This window comes from Bos mutus, chromosome 6 (assembly GCF_027580195.1).
Source record: "Bos mutus isolate GX-2022 chromosome 6, NWIPB_WYAK_1.1, whole genome shotgun sequence".
Lineage (NCBI taxonomy): Eukaryota > Metazoa > Chordata > Mammalia > Artiodactyla > Bovidae > Bos > Bos mutus.
The window spans coordinates 103,088,437-103,111,677 of record NC_091622.1 but is presented as its reverse complement, the minus strand read 5'-3'; the positions used below and the strand labels follow the sequence as shown (position 1 = coordinate 103,111,677).

The 23,241-nt window shown below is 49.1% G+C and overlaps 2 protein-coding genes across 14 annotated transcripts in view; one reads left to right on the top strand and one right to left on the bottom strand.

Moving 5' to 3' along the window:
* Positions 1-9,457, top strand: part of EVC (EvC ciliary complex subunit 1) — a 107,137-nt gene extending 97,680 nt beyond the window's left edge. For 3 of the 12 annotated variants that reach the window (XM_070372680.1, XM_070372672.1, XM_070372676.1), the window contains 2 exons: positions 676-790; positions 1,296-3,191. In XM_070372680.1, coding sequence (XP_070228781.1) covers positions 676-790; positions 1,296-1,380 — 200 coding nt within the window. In that variant the 3' untranslated portion in view covers positions 1,381-3,191. Of the gene's footprint in view, positions 1-675; positions 791-1,295; positions 3,192-6,477 lie in introns of those variants that run through there. The other 9 variants (XM_070372674.1, XM_070372677.1, XM_070372675.1 and 6 more) reach the window with 7 other exon arrangements.
* Positions 7,231-23,241, bottom strand: part of CRMP1 (collapsin response mediator protein 1) — a 65,290-nt gene continuing 49,279 nt past the window's right edge. For both annotated transcript variants that reach the window (XM_070372682.1, XM_070372683.1), the window contains exons 9-14: positions 20,768-20,924; positions 16,649-16,790; positions 15,639-15,809; positions 10,710-10,889; positions 9,510-9,675; positions 7,231-7,367 (exon numbers count right to left, since the gene is read on the bottom strand). In XM_070372682.1, the coding sequence (XP_070228783.1) occupies positions 7,276-7,367; positions 9,510-9,675; positions 10,710-10,889; positions 15,639-15,809; positions 16,649-16,790; positions 20,768-20,924 (908 nt within the window). In that variant the 3' untranslated portion in view covers positions 7,231-7,275. The remainder of the gene's footprint in view (positions 7,368-9,509; positions 9,676-10,709; positions 10,890-15,638; positions 15,810-16,648; positions 16,791-20,767; positions 20,925-23,241) is intronic.

Below are 23,241 nucleotides of genomic sequence, written 5' to 3'. Positions count from 1 at the left end.
GCACTTCCCAGGCAGGGGGCGTGGGTTCACTCCCTGATTGGGGAACTAAGGTCCCACATGCTGTGTGGAGGAAGGAGGGATATATGTGCTCAGTCATGTCCGACTGTTTGCAACCCTGTTGACTATAGCCCACCAGGCTTCTCTGTCCATAGGGATTCTCTAGGCAAGCATACTGGAGTGGGGTGCCATTCCCTTCTCCAAGGGATCTTTCCCACCTAGGGATCGAACCTGAGTCTCCTGCATTGCAAGCAGATTGTTTACCATATGAGGCACCAGGGAAGCCCCATGCTGCGAGGCATGGCCAAAAAACAAAACAATATTCAAAAATTTGGGGAAACACTTTAGAAAAAGAGATCACAGGGGGCTATTAAAAGCTGCAGGTTCTCAGGTTCTCACTGCTTCGGGAAGCTGCCAGGCTGGCTGGGTGTGGGATAAACACAGCAGGAGCCTGACCGACTGAGTGTGAATCCCGGCTCAGCCACCTCCCGGCCGCGTGGGTTTGGGCAGGCTCTCACCTCCCGCGAGATCTCAGTTTCCTTGTGAGTTAAGCAGGTCTAAGAGCAGTAGGTACCAAATGCACTCGGCCCCCAGAGCTCCTCAAAGAGTGCCAGGCTGGGGCAAAGCGAGGCCAAGAGAAACTACCCCAGTGCCAACGTCTGGTTACCGTGTCTTCAGCAGAGAAGCCCCTGAGGACTAAAAGGAAGAAGCCAGCACCCCGAGAGAGAGGGGACACTGGGGGTCCCCAGGATGATGACCCTGCCTCGGGGGGCCCCACGTCAGGATCGCTCAGGTAAAATAGGACCCTTGTTGGTCTCCTAAACCTGGGCGGGAAAACTGGCATCTCTTGCAGGTGTTGACTCAGGTCCGAGAACTGATGGGTGATGATGGGAAGTGTTGGTGTGACTATTACTGCTGTTGTTAGTGTCCAGTTTGGCTCCATTGGCCATGACCCATCTCTCCAGCCCACCAGCATCCAGCCACAGCAGCCGGCAGTCCCAGGCCTCACCAGGGCTACTGGGTTTAGACACTTTGGGATTGGCGGCAAGGTGGGTCCGGCAAGGACTGGGGCACCGCAGTCCTCTGAGCGTGGGTTTCCTGTTCCTGTGGCTCACGGATGGCCTCCCACCAAGCACAGGGGAGCTAGGAGTTTTGTTTCTTAACAGCCCATGTCAACATGCCAGCTGTTTCGACTGCCCATCACTGCCTTTTCACATGATCAGGTTGGATGCATGGCTGCATCACGACAGACCTGGAATCATTGTTCTGACCAACTGCATTTCTTCCCTATTTTTAAGCAGCAAAAGGCTGAGCCAGCAAGAAAGTGAAGTTGGTGATGGCGAGAATTCCAAGAAGATGCTAAAGAGAAGAAGCCATCTGTAGCTTAAGGCTGCTCGGGACAGGCCCTGAAGACCCGGGCGTTCTCTGAAGCCCACTTGCCCCTCCCCCAGGAGGATTTGCCACCCCAGGGGTAGGGGGGACAATGGGGTCTTCCCTCTGCCCACCGGCTTGTGCAGGGCTGGAGAATGGATGGCAGAGTCCCAGCAAACGCCTAAAAGAGTAAGACGGACCCTACTGCCTGTGAAAATGACAAGCTCCCAGTGTTGGGAACACATCTTTTCAAGTTTTTGCATCTCCTCGGCTTTGAGACACAGCTTGGTTCCTTAGGGAGCCCTTCCTTCATGACCCTCTCTAACCTCCCATTCCGCCAAGTGCTGATGCCCTCCAGGCCTGCCCTCGCCAGGCTGGGTGGCCTCAGTCCCGCCTCGGGGCCCTCTGCTCTCTAGCCGCCTCGTGGAGTTCTGCCGCTGGTGAAGCAGGTGTTGCTGGTGTTTTCTGGGTCCGAGGGCTTTTCTCCTGCATCTTCATCACCGCCACTCTCTCTGTCCCATGCACCGTGACCACTGGCCAACCCGGATTCTCATCAGGACCCAGTCCCTTCTTTGGCTCAGCCGGCAGCTCTGGCCTGGTCTCCATAAGAGGATCTGAGTCTCAGGTCTCATGACATAGACCATGGAACCCCTAGCCTGTGGGCCTGTCCTCACCCACCCCAGGGACTCAAGGACCCATAGAGGCGTAATGACAGCTGCAGCAGTGTCTTCTGTTGGAGACATTTAAAGCACTGGGTAGGGGGCCCTGCCCTGGAGTAGGAAATGGCAACCCACTCCATGTTCTTGCCTGGAAAAAATCCCATGGACAGAGGAGCCTGGCAGGCTACAGTCCATGGGGTCGCAAAGAGTTGGATACGACTAAGTGAATGAAGATGCATGCAGGGAGGCCTTGCCCACCCTGAAGACTTCCTCTGGGAACCATGAGGCCTTCTGCTAGACAGCTGCCCTCCCCTAAGGAGAAATGGTTCTCCCAGAGGATGCTGGGAATATCCAGAAGCTTCCAGACCAACCACTGCCAGGAGAGGCCATTCCCATCTGGAAAGAAAATTGCTCTTTTAATTGAAATCAGGGATTCTCCATCTTGGCACTGTGGACATTTGAGGTGAGAAAATTCTTTGGGGATGGGGGCTATCTTGTGTATTATGGCATGTTTAGCATCATCAAAGAACCCACCGGCCAATGCAGAAGTCCTAAGAGATGCGGGTTCAATCCCTGGGTCAGGAAGATCCCCTGGAGAAGGGCATGGCAACCCACGCCTGGAGAATCCCATGGTCAGAGGAGGATGGCAGGCCATGGTCCACAGAGTCACAAAAGAGTGGAACATGACTGAAGAGACTTAGCACACGTGTGGCCTCTACCCACAATATGCTAGGAACACTCCCAACTGTGTCAACAAAATGTGTCTCCAAACACCACCAGATGTTCCCTGGGGAGCTGGGGGGCGGGCATCATCCTCTGACCTAAGGCAGAGGGTGCCAGCCCATGTGTGTGTGGGATGAGAGTTTAGTATTTCCATGAATTCCCAGTACACAGTGGGCTTCAGGTTCTAGGAGCTCCTGTCTCAGGGATTTTCTGGACCAACCATCTGTGGTCTGAATCTATATTTCTTAAAACCCAGGTTAGTCTCTCTTAGTCAGGAAAGAGTGGCTTCTTAACAGAAGAGGGAATCCATGCTAGTTGCATCATTTGTTAAGGATATCTGCCATTAGAGCATCCTCAAATCCTGACTGGGCATCCAGTAGAGTTCCAAAATTAACCAGCAGCTCCCTCTTGTGGCTAAATAAAACATCACCTTATTCTGCAGTCTTGTAACAAGCGATGGCTTCCTTCCTGCAGTCTTCTGAGAACCTGGTTTACATAGAAATTGCTTTTGTCACATGGGTCTTGTGCCCAGAGGTAGTCTGGAGGCCAAATGCCTCCTATGTTGGGAATGATTTGGTGACTAGGGTTTGGTACCTGCAGACGCCCTGGCAGCACCAGAACCCTCAGAAGGTCACGAGCAGCAAACCAACCTCCACCGATCTTGCATGGGTGATGATTTTGCTTAAATGTAGCTTCCTTAGCCCAAAGGAATATGTCACATGTCACAGGCTGCTGGACGGCTTGGCACAGTGTGGGGCACATTACTCTCCATGAAGGCTTGTGGGCTGTGTCTGTTTTCATCACATCCCAAATTGACTCTGGGAGTGTCTTTGATAATGGAATTGCCTCTGTGATCAAAATGGAACATGGACCTCTGGAAGCCACAGGACCCTTGGCAATGGTGGGTGCAGGTGGGACACCCAGGTGTGGAGGAGGGCTTTCAGGCCTGACACTGAGCTGCATGAACACAGCACACCCCGGGCCAGGGGAGAGAGGAGCGGCCAGAAGCCCCCAGGGGACACACCTCAGCCACCCTCCCTCCGTTTGGGTTGTGTCCCCAGTCCTTACAGAATGTGAGAGGTTACAGAGATGGAAAGAGGTGAAATGGAAGGGGTTCATGAGTGATAATATAACAAGTTTGGCGGATTTTGTGCAAATTTAGCCTCTCTGAGCTGAGTTGCTGGGATGAAGCCAAGGGATATACAAGGTCAAGACTCCTAGGATTCCTCCAGCCAGCCTGGGGTCTGTCTTGTTCTCATCACCTTAGGGCTGATCTTGCTGCTGTTACAGAAGCCTCCTAACTGCTCCTGCTCTTCCCTCTGCCCTGGACCATCCTTTTCTAATCTGTCCACACTTCCTAAAACACAGATCTGACTGCTGCTCTTCAGTGGCGATCCCTTGCTCTTAGGAGAAAAAAAAACCAGTCTTTGACATAGACCACGGGTCTGGTGAGGTCTGGTGTTAGCCACCCCTCCAGCCCAGCTGATGCCCTTGCCTCACCCAGCATCCAGTCTGTCTCCTCTCTTGGCCTCATGCAGGCCTCACCCCCCGCCTACCACATGGCCTTGCCACATGACATTCTGCCGGGAACACTTCCACCTCCCATCCCCTTTGCCTCATTAGCTCCTAGCCATGCTGACATCTCAACAGGGCTCACTCACAACTTCCAAGAGCTTCCCCTGCCCTTCTTGACAATATCAGACCCTCCTCTTTCGCTCTTAAGAACTGTCTCTGCTTTTTGTTGCTGGGATGCGAGAGGGGATGGTAGATAACACTCTATTTCTCATCCAAGTTTGGAACCAGCTGCGATAGAGGCAAAGCAGCTACACACATCTGCATATCAGCTTTGTAATTGGTGAAGCCAAACTGGGGACTCGATGTCCACAAAGACCTGTTCCTACATTGCCCTGAACTAAACCTGCCCGCTCCTTCCTTCCATAGACACAGACATGGCCCCAGTCACAAGCCTCTACCACGGGGTCACCCCCACAACAGTAAGAAGACTGGCAAGGGGACCCAGATCTAGCAGGGATTAGGGATGGGGTAGGGAGATGGGGGGGGGGGGTGTGTCTGGAACTTGTGTATTTGGGAGTTTCATAAAAAAGCCAATAAAATTACAGAAGATAGTAAGAGTGAATATATATTCAGAATGAGATCAGAACAAATTATGTTTTTAAAACTTGATGAATTCCACAAAATCACAAATACAAAAAAAAAATAGTAATTTTTAGGTCAATGAATTGCCTAACCACTCCTATAATTCTTTGTTCTAATGTTGCTCCACTTACTGCTGCATCTGCCAGCTGAGAGATGTCCATGGACCAGTCTCTGGTTCTGCAACACTCGCCTCTCCTCCTTGCTGGGCACACTTCCTGTCTGGGTGCACTTCTGGTGCCAGGTGCTATGGGGCACGTTTGTGTTGGGTCCCCCGGCCTGAGCTCCATGTCACAGTGCAGGGGAGTTGGCACAGGAGTGGCCATTTGTGCCAGGATGGCTGGCAACACCTCCACTGCACATATGCCCATCCCCAACACAACTCAACCTGCCCTAACCCAGATCCCAGATGAGTCCACAGCCTCCCAGGGTCACCTGGTGAACATCACTAACTGTGGTTAAATTCACATCTGAGGGGTGTGTTTCCTGAAGCCAGTCATCTCCATGGATGGAGGAAGGGAGCCAGTTAGCACACTCAGTTCGGAGAAGAAATCAGGTAGTTTCGCCCTCCACTGGGGGAGAATGAGTGAGGAAGAGGCCAAGAGAGCCCCCATATTTCCCCCCTGGAGAGTGGGCACCTCTCCTATGGGGACACAAGGAGTGGGAGATAATGTCTCTGCTCCTTGCAAAATGCCTCCTTTACAGCAACTGGCATGGTGTGTAGTTTGGGTAATAATATCTGACCTTCCCCCTCGAATATATACCCACTGCATTGTCCCCACTAGCCCGATGCCTAGCACAAAGCATGCAGTCCTTAGATACTTGGTGGAAGTAAAAAGGGAGGGAGGGAGGAGGGAACTTTCAATTTAGTAGAAGCCTTTGTTCAGGAATCCTCTTCTTGCTCTCTTGTTTCATGAGCTGAAGTCATTGGAGGAGAACTTGAAGCCAATGGCCCTTACTATACATACCGCAATCCATACACTGTAGGTCGGCTCTGGTGTCCTGGTGCCAGGGGCTATGTGTTTGTGTTGGGTCCCCTGGCCTGAGCTCCATGTGACAATGCAGGGGGGTTGGCACAGGAGTGGCCATTTGTGCTGGGATGGGTACCATAGCCCCAGGCACCGGAGCCAACCTACAGTGTATGGATCACAGACTCATGGGCTTCATGTTGGTTTAGCTTGAAACTGGCTACAGTGAAAGTGTCTGCACCAGAGAAGCCGGCCCTTTGCCAGCCATCCTCCTCCTCTTCCCGTCCTCAGTCTCAGGATCTAACACTCCCCACAGGCTCCCTCTGCTCCCTCCTCTGTGTCCCCCACCACCTAACGAGTCCTTGTTAAAGTAAGCACCACTGGTTACCATGAGGGGAAGCTCCAAGCACGTGCACTCAACCAGCCGCCACTTAAATGCCAACACCCCAGTCCGGGAATGGGCCATTGATTTTATTTTTTCACAAGCTTTGAATTCAGAAATAAGAGTCACAATAAGTCAGTCGTTAAGTAAAAATGGGGGTGATTACAAAGGAAAACTATGTACAAAACTTTAAAAATCTGACTGCTCATCATCCGCCTTGGAGGGACCAGGACACGGGCACAGGAGCAGCCGTGGCCCCACCGTCCTCAGCCCTAAATGCGGGCGGGAGACCCCTTTCTGAGGGTGAACCTGCTCGGCCTGCAGTCCGGAGCTGGCTGGAAGGACACACATGGACCGGAAAGACATGGCGAGCTACCGGCACCACGGAGACCAGGGTTCCTGACACAGGACGCGGGTGACGCTTCTCGGTAAGCAGCTGGGGGTGGGGGGCTCTCTTGCCTGGGAGTTCCACCCAGGATCTCACTGGGGGTGTGGGGGGTGGGCCGATGAGAACACATTTTCCTTGCGAGAGATCTGGAGTTGCCCCCCGCGGGGGCTTGAGGTCTGGGCTTCGTGTCTGTCTACCTGGGTCTTCCGGCCGTCTTCCATCAGACGCACGCACGGACTCGCATACATAACTTAGTAACATGCATCAACTATCCTAGAACAGCTAGAGGGGTGCAAGGGAACCACTCGGAGAACCATGGAGCCCGTGGCGTCAGGAGTGGGAGGGAACAGTACAAGACAAGGTTAGAACCTGTGTTCACTAAGGAGGGGCCTGTGGAGACGCCATGCTCTGAGGTGGACTCAGATGAACACACGAATGAGGGCAGGGGATTTCCAAGCAAACACACCACACTAGTACCACTTCTTCCTAAACCAAATAAAGGGAAAGAACATCATTCCATCTCCCTCCCCCCTCCATCAGTACCAAACACAACTGTGGGCTTCCAAACACTGACAGGTAAGGGATGGACGTCCTTCCCAGAATCCTTCACTCTGGCTCATCCATGCAGCGCCTTCACCCGAGGCTGGTGATGTTGGAGCGGCCGCCAGGGGGCGCCACGATGCGGTGGCCGGTGCGCCGGGGGTTGTTGTCGTCTATCTGGGCGCCTGGGAAGAGACACGGCCAGTCACTCGGAGATCTGTGGACACCAGCTCTGCCGGCTGCTCCTGCCCTCTCGTGTCAAGTCCCCACGTCAAGCCCTTGGGACATGGAGCCCTTGTCTTGACCAGCCCTCCATCCACCCGACCCTGCAGTCCAGGCTTACCACTGGGAAGGCTCCCTGACCTCCATGGGGTCCAATGCTCTCTCTTCTGTGCCCCCCGAGGCCCCGGGGCCACCTCCTGCAGCACTGACCACCCCATTCTCTTTTCTTGTCTGGCCTCATGGTCTTGCAACAGGGGAAAGGGAAAGTTGCTCAACTGTGTCTGACTCTTTCCGACCCCATGGACTATACAGTCCATGGAATTCTCCAGGCCAGAATACTGGAGTGGGTAGCCTATCCCTGCTCCAGTGGATCTTCCCGACCCAGGAATCGAATCAGACGTCTCCTGCCTTGCAGGCAGATTCTTTACCAACTGAGCTAGCAGGGAAGCCTAAAACGGGGACAAACAATTATTGATTGATTGCCTACCATGTGCAGGCACAGACTTGGTGCTTTAGCATATGTTGTTGAGTTCAGGGCACAGAGTAGTCCTGTGAAAAGGGTGTTGTTTTACCCCCAATTTACAGATGAGGAATTTGAGGCTCAGGTCAATTGTAGGAGCACCACTGGAGGGCAGAAAAGCCCGAATTCTAGCCCCAAGTGGTCTGTCCCCAAAGTCCAATGTCACAAAGGTGTTTTATGTTATGTGTGGGGGCACATGTATGTGCATGTGTGGGCATGCATGTGTGCCTGTGTGTGAACACTCAGAGCTGGATTTACCCACCCCGTTTGCAACGGGCAGTTCTGCATGGAGGTAAGGACAGCCTTTTTTGTTATAAATCTGCAAAGCTAACCATCCGTTCCAATCTCATACATTCTCTTGTGGTTAAAGATTTAAAATTCCAGAACTAAGCTCAGTGCTGGCACTCAATGAATATGTATTAAGTAAATATTGAAAGCTGGATAATGCTGGGGAGGAGGAGTATTGTGGGGAGGGTCAGTCAGAAGATTTTCCTTCCAGAACAAATGGGCTCAGGGAAAGCAAGAAGGTCTGGATTGAGGGACCCCTTAATTCATGTCCCCCATTGCATGATCCCTGAATTATTGTGGTAGGTGGTCACCCCCACAATTTAAACTGGTATTTAAACTGGTATCTTCTCTCTGTCCCTCCATTCTCCCCTTTGCCAACCACATAGTCTTTCTATTTAAATGCCCTTCACTCCTGCTGGCCCACCAATCAGTCCATGACAAAACTCAGCTCTGTTTTTGTACAGCCCATGAACTAAGAGTAGTTTTTGCATTTTTTAATGGCCTTAGATTTTGCCTTTTTGCTCACAAGACTTAAAATATTTACTATCTGGCCTTTTAAGAAAAAGTCTGCCAACCTCTGGACTGGACTGAGGCTGCCCAGCCATGTCTTATTCATCACCATCTTCCTAGTACCTGGCACAGCAAGCAACCCACATTCAATTGAAATTCCAAGGTCCCAACACATGCACGCCTGCCCTCGTGTGGTGAGCTGATGAAATTGCAGACACGCATCCCAAAAGCCTTCAGAAAGGCTGAGGGACCAGGGAACTTCTGATTTTGTCCACACACATTCACTTGAGCATCAAGCCCTGGCATTTTGACACTGAATGTCTTGGGGCCTTAATTTCCTCCTTAAAGAAGTATGAATAATATGACTCTACACACAGGGCTGTTGTGAGGCTGAAACAGTCTTGAGTTACTAGAGCGTGTGACAAACCACCATGGATGGGACTAGCTAAAGATCTGACCCAGCAGATATACCCAGCAAAGGCAGCTACTGTGACTTCCCCTCCATACTCAGCTTCATGGGTAAGAATGTAAAATGGACCCAAGTGCATTAAGGACGAGCACATGGACAATTTACACAGATTCTTCATAAACCAGGGTCATGTATCTCTATGCTGCCCCCATGGACCCCCTCTGCTTTCTGCACAACCCCCGGAGGAAGGGAGGCAGGGATTCCCCCACTCCCATCTTTGGTTCCTCGGGTGTCTGAGGCTGTGGGTCCATTTCTCAGGAGTTCATGGCGCTGGGAGCCACTGCAGGGTGGGGAGCCTTGGCTGCTGTAGTTTCTCACCTGATAAGCTGAAGTTGGACTGGTGGAGGTTTCTGATGGGTGGAGGCTGGTGTTTGGAAGGCGAGGATTTGACAGAAGGAGCGGGAGTTGCATATTTGGGTGTGGCTGGCACCTCGTACACAGGCCCGTCATACATGCCCCTGGGAACCCCTTGCAACCCAGAAACCTGAGAGGGGTGAGAAGAGCAATTGATTGACAAGATGCACATATGCATTCCCACATGCAGGCGAGTGACCTGTGGTCTCCCTGGGGATATGCACAAGTACGCACACACATGCTTGTACACACGCCACACACAGGCACACATTCACATGCACCAGCATACCTAAATGCGCGTGCACACACACGTGTGCATGCATGCATATGCATGCACACACCACACACCCCCACTCCACATACACATAATTCACACATATGTGTATATACGCACACACAAGCCTGGATATACACTAACAAACATGCATAATACACACGCCACATGCATACACACAATTTTACACATGTACATGCATGCCTGCATACATATACTAACAAACACATATAATGCACACATCACACATGCCTACATACAACCTAACACATTCATATAAAGACAGGCATGCACAGACTCACATGCATACACACACACACAGAGCTTCCTGCAGGAGAACTCCAAAGCCATTTCCAAGAGGAAAACACTTTCCCTGATGTGCCTACAAGGACCCCTAAACCGAGGACTAGGGGCATCTTCACCACGGATTAGGGGATGTTGGGTAGTTTGTTTGGAAGGTGATCCCAGACAGGAGGAGAGAGGATGAGAGGGTCACCTCTAAGGGCAGCTGGCTCAAAACAACTGCCAGCACAAACCTCTGCTGGGACCCAGAAATGAATGGGGCAAGGCCCCCAGCCCTCTGCGTGGGTTGAGGATTGCCCCAGGAGACAGAGCCCTGAGCAGAGAAACTGAAACCTGCAGGGGCTCAGGTGGGAGGCTGGGAGCCCGCCAGAGGGCTCAGAGCCAGCCAGGGGTCTGTGGGCGTCTGCCCAAGTCCCGGGAGACAGCGTGTGGCCAGGGACACAAGCAGGTCCCCAGTGTGAGTCAGTGACAACGGCCCAGCCTCACACCCACTTCCCTCCTCCCCTGCACAGGGGGACCCCAGTCCTCAGCTCCCTCCTCCTACACAGGAGGAAGGGGAGGCTCGGGCAGAGTCCCCGGGCCGTCACCTTGTTCCGGATCCTTATCCGCTGGTAGAGGTACTCGGGGAAGGGCTTCCTGGGGATGAAGCGGCCCATGCCCTTGTTGACGTTGATGTTGCCATCCTCGAAGACGATCTTGCCCTGGCTGATGACCACCAGCGGGGAGCCGTGGCACTCCATGCCTTCGAAGATGTTGTAGTCCACGGCCTGCGGGGCGAGAACCACCGGGTTTGATCAGCTCCCCAGGCTTTTCTCTGCATGAGCCCTGTTCATCCTGACGGTGATTCTGCTACACGGCTATCACGGGCATTCCCAGTGTTTATTCTTTCTGGGAAACACCTTAGCGCCATGAAATACCCCTTTGTACGCCCTTCCGTTTGTGTAATCAGCCCCTCACTGTTAAACTTTGATGTTGCTGGTGGTTTTATATAATCTAACTGTTACCCTCTGCGGCTCTTGAATGTGAATGGGGCCCCTGGAGTTAGGAAATGCAGCCACGTTGGCTAACATGGACATTTTGGGATCTCATTTTTAAAAACACTCTTTAAGATGGTTTCCTAAAATTAAATTACTGGGTCACAGGGATATGAGCTTTTGAAAGGCATTCATTGCAGACTGCCAAATAATTTTCTGAAGGCATCAGATGAATTGACACGACATTGGCAACAGGGGACTATTTAGTGATTTCATGTCTATGAAGTCCCCTCCAGCACTGGGGAAGGTCTTTTTAATTTTTTCTGTCTTTTTAAAAAATAATTTGAAAGACAAATCATTTCCTTAAAACATAATGCGTTCCTTTCATAACTCCTAAAGTGAATATAACTAACACCAGTCACACGCTCTGATTATTCAAAAAGTAGGTCATGTAGACAGTGAAAATTCCAATTGCACAAAAGATACATCATTTTAAAAAGCAGGTCTGTCTTCACTCTCAGACTGAGAAGCCTGACTCACACTGGCATTCCTCCACCAGGGAATTCTTCTGAGGCTCAGGATAAATTGCCCACAATGTCACATTCTGTATTTCACAACCACATAGAGTTTTGGCTTTTTTGGCTTTGCTTTTTACTGTTAGTTTTTAATTTTTGGCCATATAACATGACCTGGGGGATCTTGGCTCCCCAACCAGGGATCAAACCTACAGCCTCAGCAGTGAAAGCACAGAGTCCTAACCACTGGACCACACAGAGTTTTAGAAGCTAATATAATTGCTGCATTACTTAAAGGTGCTATATGAACAAAGTAAAATTCAAACCGTACAAACAACTATTATTCACGAGCTGTCGTCGCTTCCGTCCTGGGCCCCCAGATATTTTCTGTATGTGAACAACCATCTCATGTTCCAGGTGCTCCGTACACAGTTTCCACTTTTGTTCTTCTTCCTACCTCCGAGAATGTTCCTGTCAGCACATCTCGTGGGCTAAAAGTGTCTTGACATTCCTTAAAATGCTGAAATGGATTCCACCCCAGGGACATAATCAGTTCAGTTCAGTCACTCAGTTGTGTCTGACTCTTCGCGACCCCAGGGACTGCAGCAGGCCAGGGACATAATATCATTTACTTATTCAGTTTCCAGGGACAAACATGAGGGTCATTTTCCTGCTTTTGCTAAAAAGCATGACAAATACACATGGGTGTCTACACAGGCACATGTGAACATCTTCCTAGACATGGTGTTTGGGCCAAAGCGTAAATGGATTTTAACTTAGATTTGCCCTCTGAAAAGGCAGCACTGTTTTATATTCCCAGTGAAATCCCATCAGTCGGTTGGCCTCCTTGTCAGACCTCATCTCTGTCGTCGTAAACTCCTGCATCTCAGTCACTGGTGTGGGTGAAAACATTTTACGACGATGATTTGTATTTGGTTAATTACACATAAGGTCAGGTCTGGTTTTGAATGAACAGAAACGCTTTGTGTATTTCTTCTCGTGTCACTGAGCTTTATGCTCCTTGTTCTATTAGGCTTTCAGTATTTTCCTTAATGGTTTCTAACGACATAGTCAATGTTAAAAAAATTTCTTGTCTGTGAGAGCTTGAATAGAATTTGTATCCTACTGTTGTGTGAAAATTGTATAAATCTTAATTATGTTGAAATAGTTTATAGTGCTTTTCAGGTCTACAATATCCTTCTACTTCTCTGTATATTCATTCTATTCATTTTTGAGAGTTTGATATTAAAAATCCAACTACAAATCTTAATTTATCTACTTAAAAAAATAATTGTAATATATAGTGTAATTATATGTAACCTTTCTTCTGTATTTTCCAAGTCTCTTGTTACCATACTTTCATAATTTAAAATAAAAATTATAAAAATTAAAATACATTAAAAATTTTTCTCCCTTTGTTTGTATTACCAATACTTCTCCTGTTCATCTTCTGCCTTTAGATGTCATATAAAGTAATAAGTATTATTACCTGCTGCAATATAAAGGTTTTTTTTTTTCTTGGTTTTATTTGTATGTAGTCAGTGGCCAAACAGACCACTCTTCTTCATAGCTTCTAAGTTCTGTATCTCGCTTAGGTCTTCCCACCTTCAAAATGATCATTTTTAAAAATGGGTATCATTCTAGTCCTTTCATAACTTCATTTTATTTCAGTCTTTGACCCATTTCCATTTGTTTTACAGTCGAGAGTACAGTAGAGGTCTAGCCCTATGAGCTAAGTATTCAAACACAATTGACTGAATAACTGTCTTTGTCTAATTTCAACTGTCTCCTTTGTTGGAAATCAAATTCTTGTATGTGGTCAGTCTATTGCGTGGCTCTCTTTTCTCTTTCTCTAATACCAAACTGTGTGGATCACAATAAACTGTGGAAAATTCTGAAAGAGATGGGGATACCAGACTACCTGACCTGCCTCTTGAGAAACCTATATGCAGGTCAGGAAGCAACAGTTAGAACTGGACATGGAACAACAGACTGGTTCCAAATAGGAAAAGGAGTACATCAAGGCTGTATATTGTCACCCTGCTTATTTAACTTATAGGCAGAGTTCATCATGAGAAACGCTGGGCTGGATGAAGCACAAGCTGGAATATGACTGCCGGGAAAAATATCAATAACCTCAGATATGCAGATGACACCACCCTTATGGCACAAAGTGAAGAAGAACTAAAGAGCCTCCTGATGAAAGTGAAAGAGGAGAGTGAAAAAGTTGGCTTAAAGTTCAACATTCTGAAAACTAAGATCATGGCATCTGGTCCCATCACTTCATGGGAAATAGATGGGGAAACAGTGGAAACAGTGTCAGACTTTATTTTGGGGGGCTCCAAAATCACTGCAGATGGTGACTGCAGCCATGAAATTAAAAGACGCTTACTCCTTGGAAGGAAAGTTATGACCAACCTGGACAGCGTATTAAAAAGCAGAGACATTACTTTGTCAACAAATGTCCATCTAGTCAAGGCTCTGGTTTTTCCAGTGGTCATGTATGGATGTGAGAGTTGGATTATAAAGAGGACTGAGCACAGAAAAATTGATGCTTTTGAACTGTGGTATTGGAAAAGACTCTTGAGAGTCCCTTGGACTGCAAGGAGATCCAACCAGTCCATCCTAAAGGAGATCAGTCCTGAGTGTTCATTGGTAGGACTGATGTTAAAGCTGAAACTCCAGTACTTTGGCCACCTGATGCGAAGAGCTGACTCATTTGAAAAGACTCCCATGTTGGGAAAGATTGAGGGCAGGAGGAGAAGGGGACGACAGAGGATGAGATGGCTGGATGGCATCACCAACTCAATGGACATGAATCTGGGTAAACTCTGGGAGTTGGTAATAGATGGACAGGGAGGCCTGGCATGCTGCAGTTCATGGAGTCGCAAAGAGTCGGACACGACTAAGCGACTGAACTGAACTGAATACCAAACTATCTTGATGATTGTAGCTTTATAATATGAGTTAATAATGGGGCTGATTAGCACTGGTTCTTTCATTTTTTTCAGAAATGTTTTGGCTATTCTCACATTTTCCATCCAGGAACTCTGATTTTCTAGTTAAAAAAAAAACAACTCCATTATATTTTATGTGAAGATGACTTCAGCTTTATAGATTAAATTAGAAAGAACTGATATTTTTATTCTATTGAATTTTTTTTAGCATAGAAGAAATTGCATTTTTGGAACTCTTCATTTTTGAGTATTATTAAAACAAGAATTTGATTCCCATTCTGTTTTTCCAAGTGCTCTATAATTATCTCACAGTGAAGGTATCGATTCTTTATATTGATTTGGAATCAGCCTTATTGTTTGTGATGGTTTTTAGGTGTGGACTCAGGGCTTCAAGGAAATAATCAAATTGATTTTCTACAAACAGATGTTAATACTACGCCTTGGACTCTTCGTGGCCACTGCCTTCCAGGACCCAGGCAGATGACTTGTTTTCAGTTTTAACATTTGCTCATCTACTGTGTCCTGAGTCACCTGAAGTGATCCTGCTAGGCAATAATTTATAATTTTTTTGAAGCCTAAATGTGGATTGCAAATGTCAAAAAAGTGGTGCAAGAAGCAAATCACTAACTCCAGTCAAAACTAGCCAACTGTGCACTCACTCAGCTCTGTATGATCTGTTGTCTCTTAGTGGAAGGACAGTTAAATGCCACAGTGGCATTCCTCACTTGGGGAATTCTATGAGGCTCAGATTATATCACCCACATAGAATTAAGAGCAGAGTCAGCTGAGAATGCTGCCAGGAACTCCGGAGACCGAGGGAGAAAGAGATGAGGGGGAGAGAGAGGAGAGAGAGAGAGAGATGCTAGAACAGTTCAGCTGAGCCTGCTTCAAACCCCTCTCCCAATCTCTCCAACCAGAGGAGAAATCAGAATGATGGAGTCACACCAGATATCAGATCACACTTTAGTTAGAGAATTCATAAATCATTTTTAACCAGAGGCTCCTAAAATGACTGCAGAGCAAGACCCGTTCACCCAAGGCAGGAGCGTCACTGATAAACCAGGACTTACCGACTTGTGACTCTTGGCTGTTATGGTCTTCACCTTGTCTGGGTCCCAGATGACCACGTCGGCATCCGAGCCCACGGCAATCCGCCCTTTTCTGGGGTACAGGTTAAAGATCTTGGCTGCGTTGGTGCTGGTAACAGCGACAAACTGGTTCTCATCCATCTTGCCAGTAGCCTGAAGCAGAGATCCGCTGATGAGAAGAGCAGCTCACAGTAGGCTCAGAAGGGGCAGACAGGACAGACCTAAAGCAGCCAACGGGAGTCCTTGCAAGGACTTCAGAATTTTCTTCTCCTCTGCCCGCTGAAACCAGGCCACCTTGAAAGAGTGCCAGGGGCCTGGCTTCATCAGAGCAGAGGAGATGTAATTAACCACTCCAAGGTGTGTTAATATTTTCCCGAGGGCCATCCTGATATCTGGTCAGTTTCAGTGGGCCCAAGTTTAATTGAGAATAAAAATCTACTCTTTCAAGTGAGTGATCGAGGTGTGACCCAGGGATTCCTTATGGAACAGGAAGTCTCTGTACCCTGCTCTCAACCCTAACCTCGAACACACACATGGTTTACAGTTATCTTTACATGGACTAAAATGTGGCTCAAAACAAAATATCTTCATCCTTAAAAACGAAACGACAGCCGCTGTCTCATCTACACGTGCAGAGGATGCTACAGGGCTCACATTGATTTCTTTTTTAATGAAAAAAATTTTTTTAAGTTAAAAAGAAAATTTTTTGGCCACATCTCAAGGCATGTGGGATCTTAGTTTCCCGACCAGGGGTTGAACCCGTGCCCTCTGCATTGGAAGCTTGGAGTCCCAAGCACTGGACACCAGGGAAGTTTCCTCAAGCTTTCCTAAGGGTCCACCTGTTTTCCATGTGCCATCCTGGTACATTCTGCTTCTCCCTCGAAGCAAGAAAGGAAATTTAGGAACCAGGGGCCTAACACACTGCTTCGATGGGCCAGGAGGGCCAGGAGGGTGTTTCTAGAACATTCCAGGGGGAGATGCCGCCGCCTTACCACCGCCTTGTCCCAGACCACGGTCATGCGCTCCTCTATCCCGTTGACACCCTCAGGGATCAGGGTGAAGTTGTCCTTGCCCACCGCCTTCTGCGCAGTGCTGTAGGGACAGTGGCTGCTGCCCGTGACTTGCAGGTCTCCACTGGCAAAGGCAAAACAGGGTGGGCTTCAGACCTGAGTTCACGTTGAGGATCAGGCTTTGACTTAAACACCCAAGAAGGCTGTGAAACTCAAACCCTAGTGAGATTCGGGGCACATTATGGGCTTTACTTTGTCGACAAAGGTCCATATAGTCAAAGCTATGGTTTTTCCAGTAGTCATGTACAGATGTGAGCGACCATAAAGAAGGCTGAGTGCCAAAGAATTGGTGCTTCCAAACTGTGGTGCTGGAGAAGACTCGTGAGAGTTCCCTGGATTGCAAGCAGATCAAACAAGTCGACCCTAAAGGAAATCAACCCTGAATATTCATTGGAAGGACTGATGATGAAGCTGAAACTCCAATACTTTGGCACCTGATGCGAAGAACTGACTCATTGGAAAAGACCCTGATGCTGGGAAAGATTGAAGGCAGGAGGAGAAGGGGGTGACAGAGGATGAGGCATTGGATGAGGATGGACAGAGGATGAGGCATAGGATGGCAGCACTGACTCAATGGACATGAGTTTGCACAAACTCTGGGAGATAGTGAAGGACAGGGAAGTCCATGGTGTCCCAAAGAGTCAGACAGAACTGAGCGACTGAACAACAATAGGCTTTGCTGAGTGACACCACAAGGTCCATTGGCCTTTGGTGTCTGGTTGAAGACTGGAAAGAGACCTGGGCATCAGGAGTAGGTTCTGTATGAGTGTGGACTCTGGGTAAGGCTCCCCAGGTCAGCCTTTTCCTCCTGCCCTAAAACAGGTCCTAGGGCGCTGGTCTGTTCTTTTCCTTTAAAAAAAAATTTTTGGAGTATAGTTGATTTACAACGTTGAGTTTCTGTAGTATAGCAAAGTGAGTCAGTTATACATAAACATGTATCCAGCCTTTTTTAGGTTCTTTTCCCATATAGGTCATTACAGAGTGCTGAGTAGAGTTCCCTGAGCAATGCAGTAGGTCCTTATCATTACCTATTTTATATATACTAGTGTCTGTATGTCAACCCCAATCTCTCAATTCACCCCCCTCTTTTCCCCTTGGTAGCCATAAGTTTGTTTCCTATGTTGTGAAAGCATCTATTCTACATCTGTTCCTGCTTTCGGTGTCATATGATGTTCGCTTTTCTCTGTCTTACTTCACTCAGTATGATCATCTCTAGGACCATCAGTGTTGCTGCAGAAGGCATCATTTCCCTCTTGGTGGGCATGTTTTCACCCCTCGGAGAGAGAGTCCATGGTGCCCCCACGATGCAGCATCCGTGCAGAAGCCTGCTGAGCAGAAGCTACTAAAGCTGAGCAGGGTGACTCTACTTCCACTCTGCATCTCACTAGACCTCTGAACAACCCTTTGACTTTACAGATCCAACAGGTCTGCTTTTGAATCCCGGACCTGCCACCTCCTGGTCAGGTAAGTCACTCCTCTTTTCCACATGCATAAAACGGAGAAGAGAATAGAACCTTCCATCCAGGGTCACTCTGAGGAGCCCATGAGCTACTTGCCTGGCGCTCAGCTCCAGACAAATGGTGTCAAAGATGCTAACTCCCTTGCTTCTCTCTCCTTCCTTCACCAACCTCTTCTTTCTGAGTGCTCAAGGAATTTTAGGTTATGTGAATTTTATCTCAAGGTTTAAAAAAAGAAAAAAAAATGAGTGCAGCCAATGAATGAATGAATATATAAATGAGTCAAACACCTAGCCTCCAGGACGTGCCTGTGAGTCTCATGGAGTCAGGGATGTTTGTGCTGGAAGGAAGGTCATGCCCCTGGCCTTGTATTCCTGCCATGTCACATGGGACCTGACACAGGTCATCCTTCTGTAAGGCTGGTGTTTCTGTGCTGTGCCCAAGGGACAAAACGCTATTTGTTGATTTGTTGATTGCAACAAAGTGACACAAGCTCACTGGGTTTGCTCTTTCGTCCCTCAGGCGTTGGAGAGAAAATACTTTTGGACTATGTGATGAGCCCCAAAGTGGCATCTAAATCAATGGAATAAGTGGAGCGTTATTTTGTGATTTTCAATGAGGACAGAGGCCAGCCTCTAGTTCAGAGCCCCAGGCATGTGAGCAATCATCTAGACATACAAAAATACTTTCAGATGTGATATTCACTCATTTATTCAACAAAGGTGTGTGGTCCTGTGTCTAGCATAGTCTTAGGCAATGGGGATGCACCTACAAGCAGAAAGAGACAAATGTCTCTGTGCATTTGTTGACATTCCCGTGCGGGGTGGAGAAGTCAGGAACGTATCTATCAGGAGAATGAGTATTAGGGTGTGTGGGGTAGCACTGGGGTTGCCATTTTTCAGAAGATGATTCAAACTCTTCTTTAAGAAGAAATCTTCCAGCAAAGAGCAAATCAGAAGATAAGCAAGAAAAGAGTGCTAGGCAGGGGTAGAGTGAATGCAAAGGCCCTATGGCACCATCCTGCCTGGGGTATATTTAGCTTGAGACCAGCGGGCTGGACCAGGGGAACCGAGGGGAGAGGAGGGCCTGGGAGGGCCAGGCAGTGTTAGGGAGGAATGAAAGTCAGATCCGGTTCAGCCCTGTGGGACATCGTGGGAACTTGCATTTCACTTTGAGAGGAAAGAACCCTGGAGGTCTCCTGGCCAAGGGATGGCTTGGTCTGATTAAAGTTTTAAAATTTCTCAGCATCTGGTGAGAACAGACTGTGATGCGATGAGGGTGTGGAAGGGGCCACATGGAAATAAACAAGGCCAGTTGGGAGGTGAGAGATGATGGTCCTTTAGCCAGGATGGCTGCAGCCAAGGAGGAAGAAATGGCCAGATTCTAGGACCTTTGGTCCATGTCCGGCCTCCTCCTGAGATGGGCAAAATTTGGGGGGCAGCAGCTCCCTGGAGGAAGATCAAGGGTTTGTTTTGGACTTGGAACTGCCCACCAGACTTCAGGCTGCAGAGACTCTGAGTGAGCAATTGGATATGTAAGTCATGGGCCGCTGTGTCAATGCTGGGTACACAGCCTCACCCTCTTAAGGTTCCTGCTGATTAGAAGCTCCTTCTTATCCTCACCCACCAGGCAAACTCTTATGCATCCGCTAGCTCCAGGCCTGATGTCACTTCCTCTAGAAAACCTTCCAAGCTTGCATCTCCACTTCCAGAACGGCTTGCACCCCTCACCATTTAGCCTTCTCCTGTGACCTCACGTATTCTTGCCGCGCACTGGCGGACAGCAGAGAAGGGACTGAAGCACCTGTGCGCCTACTGGGTGCAGGAAGCAGACTAGAATGCACTGGCTGCTGTGAACACCGAATTCCAGGCTTTCTGCCTACACTACCTCACAGCAAGCTCTGCAGTAGGTACTGCGTTCTCCCCACTCGGCCGAGGAGCCAACTGATGCAGAGACATTACAGGTTAGCTGACATGGCCAGGGTGACACAGTCCATCAGGGTTGGGATCCTGGTCTCACACTCCTAATTCTGTGTGTTTCCTATTTCACTGCAGTGCCAGGCACACAGAAGGTGCCCAAATATTGCTGAATGGATGGCAGGTGACCTATAAACTCGAACAGTTACTGATTAAAAGGCCTGAAAGTGTTAAGATGCTCAGATGTGTCCGACTCTTCGTGACCCCATGGACTGTAGCCCGCCAGGTTCCTCTGTCCATGGGATTCTCCAGGCAAGAGTACTGGAGTGGGTTGCCCTTTCCTTCTTCAGGGGACCTTCCTGACCCAGGGATTCAGTTGGGTCTCCTGCACTGCAGGCAGATTCTTTACCATCTGAGATACCAGGGAAGCCCAAAAGGCCCAAAGGCGTGCTGTAAACCACGCCTTGGAGCTTTGTTCTGAGGTCTTCCGGAGTGCCCCGCCCAAGGTCCTCTCCCAAGTGCGTCTGAGGCAGTTGCAATCTCCAGCCCTTCAACCTGCCCAAAGGCCCGACCCACCTGCTCAGCCCCTAGACCCCACCCACAACCCCAGCCCGGCGACCCCGCCCACAATCCCAGCCCCAACACCCCAGCCACCCCAGGGTTCTCACCAGGCCAGTAGGGAGGTCAAGTAGTCAGGCGTGGTGGGGTCCGGGCTCAGGGGAGGGGAAGTCACGAAGGCCGCTGCCTTGGCCCAGTTCTTGCTCCAGTAATGGGTGCCGTCCGTCCCCAGACTGGCAGCAATGGGCTCACCAAAAACCAGCGGGCCTTGGGAGGCAAACAGACATGTATGGTTGACAGTGGATGGTCTCTCATGGGAGATTCTGATGCAGGAAAATAGAATCTCAAAGGCCAGACAATGAGACTGGGGATAAATCACACCCGTCCTCTCCATCAGGCATCCTCTCCATCAGGCTTCACCACATACACCCCAGAGGCCCCACCCCCGGCCACCAGGCACTCAGCACCCGCTGTCCCACTCAGTGACCCTGTGGACCATCAACACTTTCAGCACTTGGATCTGATCATTATCTGTTTACAATGGTCAATCAAGGCACAGACACCTGATGTGCTGTCCTTGCATAGGTTCTGCCAGGAGCAGATATTCAAGTGAAAAATCAAGTTCAAGCGTTTTATCTGGAAGTGATTCCAGGAAACAACTTGGCGGGCGTGGAGGACAGGACATAGGCCGAGAGAAACACCGAGGACAGGGGAGTGAGCACCCAGTCATGGCTGTGGGCGCCCACAGCTCAGTGCCCTGGGGGCTCCAGGAGCCCCAAGGCCGTCCCACCATGCGGAGCAAGGGGACCAGGGTATGCAGCCGCCAAGTCACTGCTGGGGGCTCACTGCTGAGCACTCACTTTCCAGGGAGGGGCCAGAGGTGTTTCTGCCAGAACAAAAACCCACGGGCAAAGTCTCAGGCTTAGTGAGAATTCCTGCAGCTGAGGAAGTGCCAAGGGGACTTGGTCCCACGGCTCTGTGGCATCTGCCCGGGGCCACACTGCTGGCAAGTGGGAGGGAGGCTTTGGTCTCCAGCAGCCTGGCTCTGGGATGGTGCCACCCAACGGTGGTGGTGGGACTGTTCTGTGCTGGGCTGTCCGGGGCAGGAGCCACCAGCCACACGTGACCCTAGAGCACAAGAAACAGGGCTAATGCCACTGTTGTTTAGACGCTCAGCGGTGTCTGCCGGGAGCCAGCGTGAGGAGCTCCACCCGTGGCAAGGGTCATGAGGAAGGAGGCTCGGCATACGCAAAGGTGGGATCGAGCCTCAGGAGTCCCCCTGGAAATTCTCGAGCATCTACCCCCAAAACCAGAGTCTGCCTACTTTTCTGCTTTGTGCTCCCACCTACACCTCTGACTTTATGGGGGGCTGTCCCCCACTACCTCTCTCTGAAAAAAAGAGTCAACTTACAGCTCCAGTTAATAAAGCTCCTGGGTGTGATAGTGTTTCAACCTACAAACTCCTTTGGAAGTCCTCTAGCCTGCCTGAATAGGTTTTTACGGCTACATGTGATTGCTCAGAGCCTCCCAACTGTGAGAGGCATGAGATGTTCTAAACTGTCTAAATACAGATTCCTTTGAGCAGTTAAAAGATTGATTAGAAATTGTATTGGTGAAGGGTTTTTCACTTGTTGGGCCAATGTTTGTTACGTTTCCATATCCCTTACCTACTGTGTCCCTGGCAGTGTATTGATTGATATAATTGGTGTAAGTAGTAGCTTTAATGTTTGTAACCTTGGACCCTTGAGTTAATTCTTTTTCTTGTTATAGCCCACCACACCTTTGCCCTATAGGAATGCAACTTTATCTAATGCTTTTGGAGGGTGGCGCCTGACTAATCACCTTTAGAGAAAAATAAGTTTTCTGAAGAAAGGGTCTTAAAATGTTAACAGGCCTCCGGGCCAGAAGATGATGCAAATCACCGGGCCAGAAGATGATGCAAATCACCTAAACTTTTGCATATGATAAGTTTGCAGGAAGAAAGCCTGGCTTACTGCATGACTTTACCCCTTCTCCCATTATCCTCTATGCATAACTTAAGGTATAAAAACTACTTTGGAAAATAAAGTGCGGGCCTTGTTCACCGAAACTTGGTCTTCCATGTCGTTCTTTCTCTCACCTTCTGGCTGAATTATTCAGCCTCTTTTCTCCACTGAATCTTCTCACTGAGCTATCCTTATTCTATTACTCTTTGTATCCTTAATTAACATTTAATTAAGCAATTGTTTCCTGATCCTCGCTGACGCTGTCCCCGCTTTGAATTCCCTGGATCCACCAGGGCTGGACCCTGGTAGGTGTCTAACACTTTTGAGACCTCCATAGGATTTTCCTGGCAACATGACTGGAAGCAGGATGCCATTCCCTTCTCCAGGGGATCTTCCTGACCGAGGGATGGAACCCGTGTCTCTGAGTCTCCAGTGTTTGCAGGCAAATTCTTTACCACTGAGCCACCAGGGAAGCAACTAAAGAGCCAACTTAAAAACTGTATTTAAATTTGCTTCATTTAAACTGAAATAGCCACACACAGCTGGTGGTCACCTTATTTCTCGGCAGCTCCAGGGCCTGCAGGCATAGCTATGCCAGC